This window comes from Cucumis sativus, chromosome 5 (assembly GCF_000004075.3).
Source record: "Cucumis sativus cultivar 9930 chromosome 5, Cucumber_9930_V3, whole genome shotgun sequence".
Classification (NCBI taxonomy): Eukaryota; Viridiplantae; Streptophyta; class Magnoliopsida; order Cucurbitales; family Cucurbitaceae; genus Cucumis; species Cucumis sativus.
Genome location: NC_026659.2, coordinates 1765336 through 1778583, shown reverse-complemented (window position 1 = coordinate 1778583; position 13248 = coordinate 1765336). Strand labels below are relative to the sequence as shown.

Sequence of the window (13248 nt, the reverse complement as noted above, 5' to 3'; positions counted from 1 at the left end):
GCCATGATGAACGTTGGTGATATTAATTATCTCAAATGTTTTATTTGTTCTGTTGTCTTAAACTTTAATTTGAACTTTAATACGGGACATGTCATGTGTGTAATTTACAGCTGCTCTCAAGTTCAATATTTTGTAATTTCGTGATTAATTTGATAATTTATGTTTAAAATTCTAGTTTACCAAAATGTTTAGTCCAAATAATGTTTTTTCCCTACATTATATTGTTATTATTATTTAAATCAAATTTTGTTGAAAGTTGATTCAGACAAGGCTAAAAGTTTACGAACCATCCCAAATGAGAAGAAAAAAGAAACACATATGTACATATCAAAAGATAAAACTGAACTCTCAATTTTTTTATCAACTAAAAGGACGTTTGGGGACGTAAAGTGAGTTATTTAAGTTACACTCTTGGTTTAATTATAATAATATATATTTTTAAATATACTTTCTCATTTTTCTTATTATTTTTTTAATGTTTTTTTTTTTGAAATTATTGTTGTTGCTAGGTTATATCTTTAAAATTATTTTTATTCCCTTATTTGTTTAAAATTAACGTTTATTTTATTTTGGAATAATGATAAACTTCACATACATGTACATATAAAATTAATTATATTGATCAAGATACCTAACTTAGTTTAATAACATTTTTTATTAGTCAATATAAGATCTATAATTACCGTTTAAACTTGAATTTTAAAATGTTAAAAAGTTTTGAATTAGTCAAATAAAAATTAAAATTCAAAACTTTCTAATTTTTAGAATATTTTAAAAAAAATAGCAAAATATTAAAATTATTTATAAAATATAGTCAAATTTTTTTAATACAAACCTTTAAAAAAAATTGTTATGTATTTTGTAAATAATTTTATTTATTGTCTAAAAAAAATGGGCTGATTTGAGTAATTTGGCCGAGTCCAATAGATGGGCACAAACTTAGCCATCAAACCCCAATCAACTGCCCATTGAAACCTTTTTAAATTTATCAAATTGTCTACGTTTCCAAAATTTATAAAATCGAGAATGGAAAGTAAGCACCTAAAGTTTTCTGAAAAATTGTAAATTTTGTTGAAGTCGTTAAAAGTATATAAAAGAAAAACTGGTCGATGATACTTAAAACACTACTAATGATTATTTTAATGTTATGAGATTTCAAGATTTTGAGACTTTGAAGATCGAAAAACCGTTGAACACCAAGTTTTTATTTGAAAACAAGTTGAAAATATCTAAAGCATCCAATGTTTAAAGACTTCGATTCGACGAATGTTATTGACAAACTAACTTAGTGAACCAGTCAAATTTACTCAAGAACAAACACCCTGACTTTTAAATCAAATGTCCTACGAATAAAAAAAATCAAGGAGAGTTATTAGCACTTTCATTGAAAAAAACAATAATAAAATTTATATCTCATAACAAAGAAAAACAGCATCGTTTTCAAATGAAAAGAGATAGTTAATTAAATCTCAACTAAAATGAAATTAATCATTCTCATAGTAATTATATTTGTCACTAAATAATCTATTGTTTAAAATTTAATCATAATGCAACGTTTAGATTTAATATAAGAATCTTAATGATACTTTTTCTTTGTAATTAAGAATTAAATTAAGAGGAACCCACGTTGTGAAGGTCCAACACTATGACCATGAAAAAGATAAGACAAAATCAGTGCACAAACCTTATATTTAGTTAGCCTTTTTTTAAATCACTCGAAGGGCCCCCAGGTTAGATGATTACTTTGAAAGTTTGAATGATAAAGCGTTTTTTTAGAAAATATAAAAAATATGTCATTTGTCCACACCCAATTCTAACAATAACTTTGGCGTGACACCTATTTTTATTTTGATAACCCTTTCAACTTTTATTTTATTAAGAATAAAAACTATATATTTGGTAACTTTCTAATTTTTAAGATTTTTTTAAAACTATCCGCATTTTTTTAATAGCAAAATAACTTAAAATATTTATAAACTATAGCAAATTTTAAATTCTATCAATGTTCATTACTTACATAAATTTAAAATTTTGCTATATGCGGTAAATATTATATCAAAATTACTGTGTTTTTGACAAACTTTTTTTAAAATTTTTTAAATATAAAATAAATAATTAAATCATTTACCATACACCTTTGTTTTTTTAAAAATTAATTTTTGAAAGAGTTTTTTAATAGAAAAATTTGACAAATTATTTATCCTTTGTAGAGCAAAACTACTGAGAGATAAATTTTGTTATACTTTGAATTTTGTACAGATGATAAGTATTTTGTAAAATATTTTATTTTTAATAATTTATCTTCTAGTCGAAAATAGAGATCGATAGATTTCTAAATAAATATTTAGTCGTGCACTTTTTTCAGGTACATGTTGACCTTATTCATTCGTCTAATCCATTTGCTTGTACTTTTCAAGTATATTTGTATATATATGTGTTATGTTTCCACTTGCTTGTAGAGATTGAAGGATAATAATATATATAAATAACGACCAATAGAAAAAGAAATTGAAGTTATCAACATGATCTTTAAAGAAAAAAATTGATGAATTATTTAGAAATAAAACCACAAGTAAAAATATTTTGTCAATAAAAATATATATACGACTTATTTGAAATAACAATTGAAAAGATATATTTTTTTAAAATAAACACTTTAGTTTTTAGAATTGAGTATTCATATTTCATAAGAATTAAGATGCGGTATAGAGAGAGACAGTAGTTTGATTTTGTGTGCTTCCACTTAGGACAATTAGTCGTTAAAATATACATATTTTAAAACGAGTGGTTAAAGAAACACTTATGAAATTACTTTTTTTCTTTTTTAATAATACAAAAGTATAACAAGAAGTTGGAATAACGACGTGTGCAGTGAAAATTCTTTATATATATTCAAACTACTCATTTGGTGAAATGTAACATACATTTAGATATTTTATCATTGTTTATACATATCATCTAACATATTAAAAAAATGGCGTGATCATGTGAACATGTTAATGATGAACTACACCCAATTCATCAAATTGTATGAACATGTTTTATATAACATTTTGAAGATTCCTCCAATTTGAATGTAGTAAGAGTAGTGTATATTAAATTAGTAAAATAAGTTTTGCTCATATGATACATGTTTAGTGTATATGATTTTGAAATTGTTAAATTTGTTTGTTTGTGTTGAAGTCACTCCAAAACATATTCTTAATCATTCAAAATCAGGTTAAATTTAACAATTTTAAATGTATTTTTTTTATACCAGTTAAATTCATTTTAAATTATTAAAATATTTTGTAAGTAAATTTGAAAAACGGCAAAAAGTAATTTGAACAACTTCTACTGTTCCTTTTTATTTTCACTATTGGCGATTATTTGGGCTACTCGAGATTCTTTTATTGAGCTACCAAAAATGTTTCTTTTACTATAATCATTGATATACAAATTTGGGTTTGTGTTCCATGATTTTTAAAATTGTTTAACAAGTCTTAAATATGCACAACATATACACTTGTATCATATTTAAATATTTTCGAAATTAATTAATATATCAATTTAAATTTAAATTTTATGTCAAATATAATGAGAGATGAATATAAGGTATTTAGAGATTTCGTGTCCGTTGTAAACTCAATAAAATATCAAACAATAGTCTATTATACACTAACTTGAAAATTCAAAATCTTATTAAACATGAAACTAAATATTCAGATACTAGTTGGATGATGATTTTAAAGATATACTAACAATGAAAATGAAACGAAGTTTTTATTAAAAAACAGAGATGTTGAATTTTGGTGCCTCTTCAGCCATAAAATTTATTCATCTCTAACCGTGTGAGTGGAGAGGGAAGAGATTATAAAAGGAGAAGGAAAGGGAAGCCTTCCATCACATACGCGTAAAAACAATCAAAGATATATTCGCTACACAATTGAAAGTTCAAGATTTATAAATCTAAATCTACATGCATAACACGTACTTCTTAAACTCGTACAACTTGTACTTTTAGAACTTGCATTTCCAACGTCAACACAATTTTTTTAAACCCATACTTACTAAACCTCTTAACTTACTCCCAATTATGGCTTCCAGTTTTCAACAATGGCTTTCACTTTTCAAACTTTGCACACATGGGACGAGACATATGCCATTTTTGAATGGTTTATTTAGTTTAGCAATTATGAATTTCTAGATTTCTAACTGCTTTTTAATTATATAAACGCATAAACAATTAATTGATAGAAAGAAAGAAAGATAGAGAGACAAGAAGGGGCAACCAACGATTAAGTGATTGATTGTGTGGTGGTGACAGAGGTAAACAATGAAGAAATGGAGCATTGATTGACAACAAACGACGAGGAGTTGGTGAAAGAAAGATGTTGGGAGAAGGAAGATAAAGAGAGAAGGAGAAAACTGGTCACCAACGATCGATGATCGATGACCCCGAGTGTGGGATGCAATCAACTTATAGGCAAGTATTGGGGGGTGGCTAGCAACAGATCATGTGGAGTAATGCTAGTTGCGTTGAAGAGAGATGTTGGGCAGGGAGGGATCCGTTGCCTTGAAAGAAGAAGTTCATTTTATTTTTCTATTTAAAATTCAAAGTGTATCATTTTAACTCACGAGGAGGAAGACATATTTGTATATTTGTTTTTTTAATAGTTAAAGATATTTATAAATACAACAAACTCCAAATTCTATCAATAATAGATATTGATAGAATTCTACGATTGTGTATTAATGTCACTAATAGATTGTCTATCAATCTTTATTATTGCTATAGTTTAAAATCTTATTATATTTGTAAACATGTTAATTTTGTAATATCCAAAGCCTAACATTTTTTTAGGTACACTTGCAAAAATATACAAAAAAAAATTATAATAATAGAGATCATGTAACTACATTTTCTAAATTGTAAAAGTAGCAAATTTAGTCGATAACTTTCTCAGTACAATGAATTCTTATTTTCTAAACGTCTTTATCATCTAATGCAATTTTCCATAACATCTTGAACTAGAAGAAACTACATTTTGAAAGAAAAAAAAAGAAGAAAAGAAATACACTTTTACAAGTGAGTAAAAATAATTTAAACACTTTTTCTTAAATTGTCATCTTACAGAAATAAGGTCTTATTATTATTTTTTCTTTTACATAAAACAATATAGGCTTAAAATGATTTAAGGCAGCTGTCATATTGTGACTGCTGTACTCCAATATCTTAAATTTATTTTGAAATTATAATTCTAAATACTAAATTTATTTGTTTATGTATGAAAAAGTATAAAACAATTCATCCTCCTATAGTTTATTATATAATTTATCATATATTAAATTTCTATCAACCAATTGAAAATGTTTACTATATCATTATTACTCATATAACTTTATATATTGGTTTTTAAAATTATATATCAACTTCACCATCCTATTAATATTTTGTAAAATTGGGAGATGGTGATATAAAATTTAGGAACACGAAAGCTTAAACCTTTGATGATAGACTTAAGAAATGGGAAAAGTGAGAGGGAAGAAGAACATAATTATGATTTATTAATAAATAAAGAGCAAGAAAAAAGGGGTCATGTCGGTGGAAAATAGGTAATTGGACGACCAAACACACGCTCGCTGCAAGAAAAAGACAGAGAGGAATTGGATTTCTACTTTCAATGCTAATTCTTTTTTATGAAACTTTTTTACAAATTAAATGTCAAATTTTTTTAATGTAATATTATTATAATAATGATTTTCCTCATCCAAATCTGAAAGCACTCAAGTCTTTCTCTCTGATTCAGACTTGTCCAGCTTTGGGCTTCGGCAACTCAGTTTTTTGTTGTTGTTATGAATTGGACTAAGAAATGAATTCCAGAAGAGGGATAGCACTCTCTTGAAATTCTTGTTTCATTCTTTAAAACTGAATCGAGAAGTAAGAGCTGGTTTGTTTGCTGAATCAGGTTCTCGAAGCTTACATTTATACTTCCTTTTTTAATTTTGCCTCGTTTTCTTAAAAAAAACACTTTTGGGTCTTGCTTTTTGTGAGCTTTTAGCATGATTATAAAAGGGATTTCGTTGATTGGCTCTAGGACGCACGCACGCTTCGGTTTCTGCTCTTTTTATTAAGTGGGTTTGGTTTGTTTTTGTATGGGATTCAAGGGAGTTTTCTGAATTTTGGAGACTGTAGCTCAATTTGGATCCTACCCAGTTGACCCAGATTGGAATTTTCAAGGTATAGGTTCTTTCGAGTGATTTTTTATGTCTCAACTGACTTGGATTTGACTTGTTCTTTTGGGATTGTTTTTGCATTTGTTTCTGTATACAAATTGTTGATATCGAAATTTCCTAAGCTCAAGTGAATTCTGAATCAGATTTTTGTGTTCTTGTTTAGAGTATACTTTCTCGTCTGCGGTTAGCTAGGATTTTATCCATCTGATTAGCTTTTCAGAGGAGAATCACTAGCTAAAGTGAGCTCATATGTAAAATGAGTTGGAAAATTGACTCGGGTTTCTTCCAACTTACCTTCTTCAGGATTAGTGGTGAAAGATCCTATTAGATTGGATCATTGGCATGTGAATTTGGATGACGTAGTTGCTTTACAAGCAACTGTATGATATAAAACTCTGGAATCATTGCGTCTGTAATCAAATCTGGTGATTGGGATGGGTTGCGAGTGTTCGAAGTTCTCAGATTGTTTTGGTTCAGAAGAAACCAAGCCAGTTGCTCGTGTTCCAGATAATGGTAATAAGTTTGTGTTTGTTGTAGCTTCTTGGGTATTCTAATGCTTATGTCTTATGTTCTTTTTTCCTATCCAGAAAGTATAGGGAAGAGTGAGTTTGATCTGCCTGCATTCCGCGAGTTCACCATAGATCAATTGAGAACGGCCACGTCTGGATTTGCTGTTGAAAATATAGTATCTGAACATGGGGAAAAGGCTCCCAATGTGGTTTACAAGGGGAAGCTTGACAACCAGAGACGAATTGCTGTTAAAAGATTTAATAGATCAGCCTGGCCAGATGCTAGACAATTTTTGGTAAGTACAGTTCTCATTTATCTTTGGATGTAGTCATATCATGCATTGAAAGCACTTCACCATATTCGTTATGAGTTCCGTAGACCTTGTGTAGGTATCCAGTTTGGTAGAAGTAAACCTTCTTTTAGATCATAAATATTTTACTGAAAGAATGTTAGATACAAGATATCAACCCACTCTATATGAAGATAATTACAAAACTTTCCTCCAATTTCCTTTAATTGAAACCATTTCAATTTACAATCTCGGGCTCGTTATATTCTGTTATGATATCTTGTTGAGAAGGTCAAGGGACCTAATTTTTTTATTAATTTGTCTCACCTATCTTTCTTTTTCTTTTTAAAAAAACTACTACTACCGTTATTATAATTTATAGTCTCTTAAATAATGACCAAAAAGATTATTATGTTGATATATTGTATCTTGAGCGTTTTAAAAGAAATCATAATGAAATTTCTCTCTTACTATGTTTTCATGTTTCCCTTCAATATTTTCTCTCTCGGTGTTCTATTTTGCCATGGCCTGGTTCTGCTACTGCTTCAGTTGACTCTATGTACTCTTTGGTAGTTTGTATTTAATTTGATTGGCCTTTTCAATTTGTACGTGCGAGTGCGTGTGTTGTACTGTTCGGTTATCATTATTGTTCAAACATTTTCTTCCACCTGGAGTTTTACACAGCTACTGCTTCAGTTCACTATAGTGTACTCTTTGGAGGTTTATATTCAATTTGATTGACCTTTTTCATTGTGTGTGTGCATGCGTGTGTTATATACTGTTCAGTTAACATTATTGTTCAAAAATTGTTTTCTTCCACCTGGAGTTTTACACAGCAAGCTGCTTTAGACTAAATGGTCCTGCTTGAATGTGGAATGGGAATGAGTTTAATCTCTTATAACATCTACGCAGGATGAAGCAAGGGCTGTTGGTCAGCTTCGGAACCAAAGACTGGCAAATTTACTTGGCTGCTGCTTTGAGGGTGAAGAGAGGTTGCTTGTTGCTGAATTTATGCCAAATGAAACATTAGCAAAACACTTATTTCATTGTAAGTTCATTGAAAATATTATTCTTTTGCTGCACTTGAACAACATATTTATACTTCTTTGGCCTATTGGAAGATGCAATTTTAGTGCTGGGCATTTTTCTTGTGAGATGGTGGGAATTCATTGTTTATTGGCCCAATCAGTATGACCTTCTTGTTTGCTACCCCTCGCCGTCCCCATATTGCGATAGAAGGGGCAAACTGAAAATGTTTGAAATATCTGGGACAAAATTGAATGTTAAAAAACCTAATTCTGATTAATGTAGATAATTCATTTATTTGGTTGTTCTTATTTATAGTTATGCTTTTTAGTAATGTTTTTAAAGTAGAGCACTGTTAGGAATTGTCGGATAAATTCCATACTTTTTCTAATGTGATTGATGCGTTTGTCCAGTTTTACTTTATTTTTATTCATTTATTGAAAAGTAGAGTAATGAACACATCACCAAATCATCCAATGTAGCCACCAACACACAAAAGAAGTTCATTGATTTTAAGCATTTGATCAGAAGGATAGGCTTCCAATTTGGTTCACTTATACTAGGAGGGAATTGCACAAGGCTAATTGATGTAAATACATGATAGATAGAAGTCTATAAGGGGACCTATACGTGAGTGAATATTTTGGCCTTTGGCATGCTTTTTTGTTTAGTATTCATTCATTTCATTTACATTGTCATCTGCCACACTTTGTTTCCTAAATTTCAAAATTTGATATTCAGGGGAAAACCAACCTATGAAGTGGTCAATGCGGTTAAGGGTGGCACTGCATCTTGCGCAGGCTCTAGAATATTGCACCAGCAAAGGGCGAGCACTTTATCATGATCTAAATGCTTACAGAATTGTTTTTGATGATGTGGGCATCATTTTATTTTATTTTTCACTTCTTTTATCTCTCATGTTATGATTTGAGTAATTTGTTAACATCAAGCATATTGTCTTTTAGGAAGGAAACCCTCGACTTTCATGTTTTGGCCTGATGAAAAATAGTAGAGATGGAAGAAGTTACAGCACAAATTTGGCATTTACTCCCCCTGAATATTTAAGGACTGGTATATGCTCCGGAACTGGATGAATTTTTTATTTTATTTGATTATGTGAAATTGTGGTCATATATTGGGGTCAAAGTCAAAGCTTTTAGTGTCCACTTACTTAGGATAGTAAAATTGTATAAGTTTCTGGACTACCAAATTTTGTAGGTTTTAAGAGATGCCTCGTGAGATTATTTAAGGTGATCGTAAGTTAGCTCACAGTCACACCCATGGATGTAAAAAATTATGCTTATATTTTATGAAGAGTGCATTATTTTTAGGCCTTTCAGTTTCCCTAACCTTCAAGGAGGAGTCTTTGAACCCAACCTCTTCAATTTGTGCAGATTAAGAAAAGATCCTTAATTTGTCTATTTAATCCATATGGCGATTTTGTTGTCTTGCCAGCGTGCAAATGTGATTTCATGAATATCACTCGATAAATAAGTAGACATCTAATTTATGTAACATGTATCATCTTATACACGAGGAATGTTAATTTTCTGCTATTGTCTAGCTTGATATATGTGTTAGACTACTGTCTTATTTCGTGTTTTTTTATTATCATTTCAGCATTATCGATCCATTGTAAGAAAGTACAAATGCCTTAACCGTTAAGCTATACTCATGTTGGTCACACACTTTATTGAGCACTCTAGGCTTTTGATATACTCACTATTTTTATCTGCAGGCGGAATAACTCCAGAAAGCGTCATATACAGCTTTGGAACTCTTTTGCTTGATCTTCTAAGTGGAAAACATATTCCTCCAAGCCATGTACGTATCTTGTTTCTGGAAAAGCTGTTTCTGCATTATTATGGAGTGAGATCCTTCAAGATCTAGCATTGTTTAGTATGAAAAGAAACAATCCCTGTACAGTTTGGTACCTCTGTTATTATTTTTTTTAATACTTATTTTGCACAATTAACATTTGTTTGGCACAATCTCTCAGGCTCTGGACCTTATACGGGATAGAAATATTCAGATGCTTACTGATTCTTGTTTGGAAGGGCAATTCTCAAATGACGAGGGCACTGAATTAGTGCGCCTTGCTTCACGATGTTTACAGTATGAACCTCGAGAGCGTCCTAATACAAAGTCATTAGTTACAGCATTGATTCCTCTTCAGAAAGATCTTGAGGTTGCATGCCCCCCTTGCCCAAGTGCTTTCACATACATTGTTCCAAGTATCTCCCATAGTGATCTGTTATTGTTATTTGTTAAGAGATCTAAGATAATGCATGGCTGTTTGGTTTCCTTGCTTTTTATGGATGCAAGCCAAAACTGAAAAAATAGATAAACCAAGAAATAGTCGGTTAGTTTGGTTTGGATAGATTAGTTGGTTTTGGTTAACTTGATCAGTTCAATTTTTTAAAAAAACTTGGTTTTGGCTTTGAGATTTATTTATTTCAAACCAACTATCACTTTAATTGGCTTCTGTTTGTACAATATAATAGTTAATACCTTTTGGACTTCTGGTTTTAATGTGCTTATGTTAATTCTTTGATAGGTTCCTTCTCATGTCTTGATGGGCATACCACAAGATGCTGCAGCTTTGAATCTGTCACCTCTCGGTGAAGCTAGCTTACGAATGGATTTGACAGCCATACATGAAGTCTTAGAAATGATTGGGTACAAGGATGATGAGGGTGCAGCAACTGAGGTGTGTTTCTGACAAATAACTTTCTAACTAATAGTATCAATTTTCAGTTCCTTAGACACCAGTCGAACTATTTCCTGGTGGTTATTTAATGTAGCCAAATCCGTTAAGTAGCAGTGACTAAATGCAAATTGAACAATGATAGTTCAATGCAGTTTCAAATTCAACCCTTACAAGTTTGAAACTGAAAATTTTAATCACGTGATACAATTTGTAAAACATGCCCCTCTGCAGATGTAATATCAAAATAAAGTGAGTGTCTGCAATTAAATTAAATATAAGGGGTAGCTAAAGAAGAGCATCGTGCCATACATACAGTTGAATATATCATTTTTATTGAACTATTGGGGGTGGATTTCCAATTGCATCAAAAGCAAGGCCATGCTATGCACTGTTCTCAAACATTGGCTTCCACCACCTAAATTGTGAAGTACTAATGTAGTGTCTAGATTCGGCTGTCATCACTTTTAGCCTCATTAAGCTGTGGGTTACAATTCCCTTGGGTCTCTTTCTTATACATATATGTTCTGTCTATCCTCTAATTCCTTGGCCATAATAAATTACTTATTTAGAATTGCAATTACCTCCTTAAGCAAAGTCTTCTGGTAGCCTCACCCAGTATAAGCGAGGTGGGCAATGAGCATATTGTATAAAGAGTTGTCCTTTGATAGTTCAATTATTAGAAAATATACACAACATGATCTTATCTATTCAATGATCTTCTGAATAATTTGTCTGTTAATTGCTGTTGCTTCTGTCTGGTATGCAGCTTTCATTCCAGATGTGGACCAATCAGATGCAGGACACCTTGACTTCAAAGAAAAAGGGTGACGTTGCTTTTCGGCAGAAGGAGTTCAGAACTGCAATTGAATGCTATACACAGGTCTAAATCTTCGTAATTGCTCATGAAATGTAATATTTAGTTGTTTACAATGGTCATTCCGTTGTTAGTAAAATTTATGATCTTTCATGAGGATAGATCGTATAGGACTTGCTATTCTTACCCATAATATGAAGCTGGTGGTAATTGTCATGGGTTGGCCGCCTAGGGGTCAAAAAAGGGGACATAGTCTCAATAACTAACGAAGAGAGGCTATGATGGTCACATACCTAGGAATTAATTTCCTACAAGTTTTCATAACGCCTAAATGTTGTAGGTTTAGGCAGATTATCCCGTGAGATTAGTCGAAATGTTCGCTCAGACTCCCAGTTTTTTTAAAATATGAAGCTTGTGGCATATTGTTTGCACAAAGATTATGTGGAAACAGAAGTTTTCTCTACAAAATTTGTGGGGATGGCCTTGTTTTAAAGAAATTTTTTTGTTTGTGTTGAAATGCCTTGAATTTATTATCTAACACTTCGAACGACCAAGCACAAGGTATATTTGTTTGTGCATTATTTATGTTTTTTGGCCTAGGGTTTAGAGAGGTACCAAATATAAACCCTCTAACCCTGTTGACACTTATGTATTCTGCATTATTTGATATTGCTCTTTAATAAAACTTATCTCTCCCTCTGCTTGTGTATTTAGCTAGCACACCGATAGTGAACCATATAAATTTTTGTGTCAATTTTTATACTGTTTAGTTGTCTTTCTTTGATTGTCGATTCATAACAATTTGTCTCAATAGTTTCATGAGTATATTACCACATATCTTGAAGCACTTGCTACTGTATTGACCATTCCACATTTCATTTACAGTTCATAGACGTTGGGACCATGGTTTCTCCAACGGTATTTGCACGTCGGAGTTTGTCCTATCTGATCAGCAACATGCCAGAAGAAGCCCTTAATGATGCAGTGCAAGCCCAAGTAATATCTCCTCTTTGGCACGTTGCATCCTATCTGCAAGCTTCTGCTCTTTTTACCCTTGGTAAGGAAAATGAGGCTCATATAGCGCTCCGTGAGGGTTCTGTCCTTGAAAGTAAAAAGAATGCAACAACCTGACAATTAGCAAAATGAAATACAAAATTCCCTTCATTGAAATTGCTGTTCTTCTGAAGATGAGAACAGATCACACTTCCGTACATATTGCAAAACGTGGCCTAAGGATTGACAACATCTAGATTATGAATGGAGAGAAACGGAGGTACTTTTACCGGACCGTGATTCATTCATATTGTCAAGTTAAAGGTCTTTTTTAACATCGCTTCTGGATGGATTGGTTTGCTGAGTTTTCTGAGGGTGTTGGGTACTTCCTTTCTTCAAATTACAGTAGTCTGCCTGCATTTCTTCCCTTTCTTTTGCCTTTATTTAATACTAGCATCTTGACATATGATTGATTAATGTTGCTTTCAGAAACATTATTTATCTGTAAAGAATTCACTATTTAAATTGCATTCAAGGTTGAAGTGGTGAATGCTTTCGTTAACTTTCATTGCTTTTAATTTATGTAGAAACGCCGTTGTTGAGCACAATGAGAGTGACACTAGTTACATGATATTACTTATTCTTTCCTAATAAAATTGAATACTTCAAGTTGCTTGTCTGTTTTTATGA

The 13248-nt window shown here is 31.2% G+C and overlaps 1 protein-coding gene across 2 annotated transcripts; it reads left to right on the top strand.

Annotated features, from left to right (window-relative positions):
- The first annotated feature begins 5621 nt into the window (after positions 1 to 5621).
- LOC101219093 (serine/threonine-protein kinase BSK7) lies at positions 5622 to 13233 on the top strand. 2 transcript variants are annotated; one of them, XM_011656447.2, is made up of 12 exons: positions 5622 to 5948; positions 6148 to 6220; positions 6520 to 6729; positions 6804 to 7021; positions 7928 to 8063; positions 8783 to 8916; positions 9007 to 9112; positions 9780 to 9865; positions 10041 to 10229; positions 10599 to 10751; positions 11518 to 11631; positions 12451 to 13233. In XM_011656447.2, exons 3-12 carry the CDS (start codon positions 6651 to 6653, stop codon positions 12694 to 12696), a joined length of 1461 nt encoding a protein of 486 aa, XP_011654749.1. In that variant the 5' UTR covers positions 5622 to 5948; positions 6148 to 6220; positions 6520 to 6650; the 3' UTR covers positions 12697 to 13233. The 2 variants fall into 2 exon arrangements, with proteins under 2 accessions (XP_011654749.1, XP_004143908.1); XM_004143860.3 differs by having other exon boundaries at positions 6078 to 6220.
- The last annotated feature ends 15 nt before the right edge of the window (positions 13234 to 13248 follow it).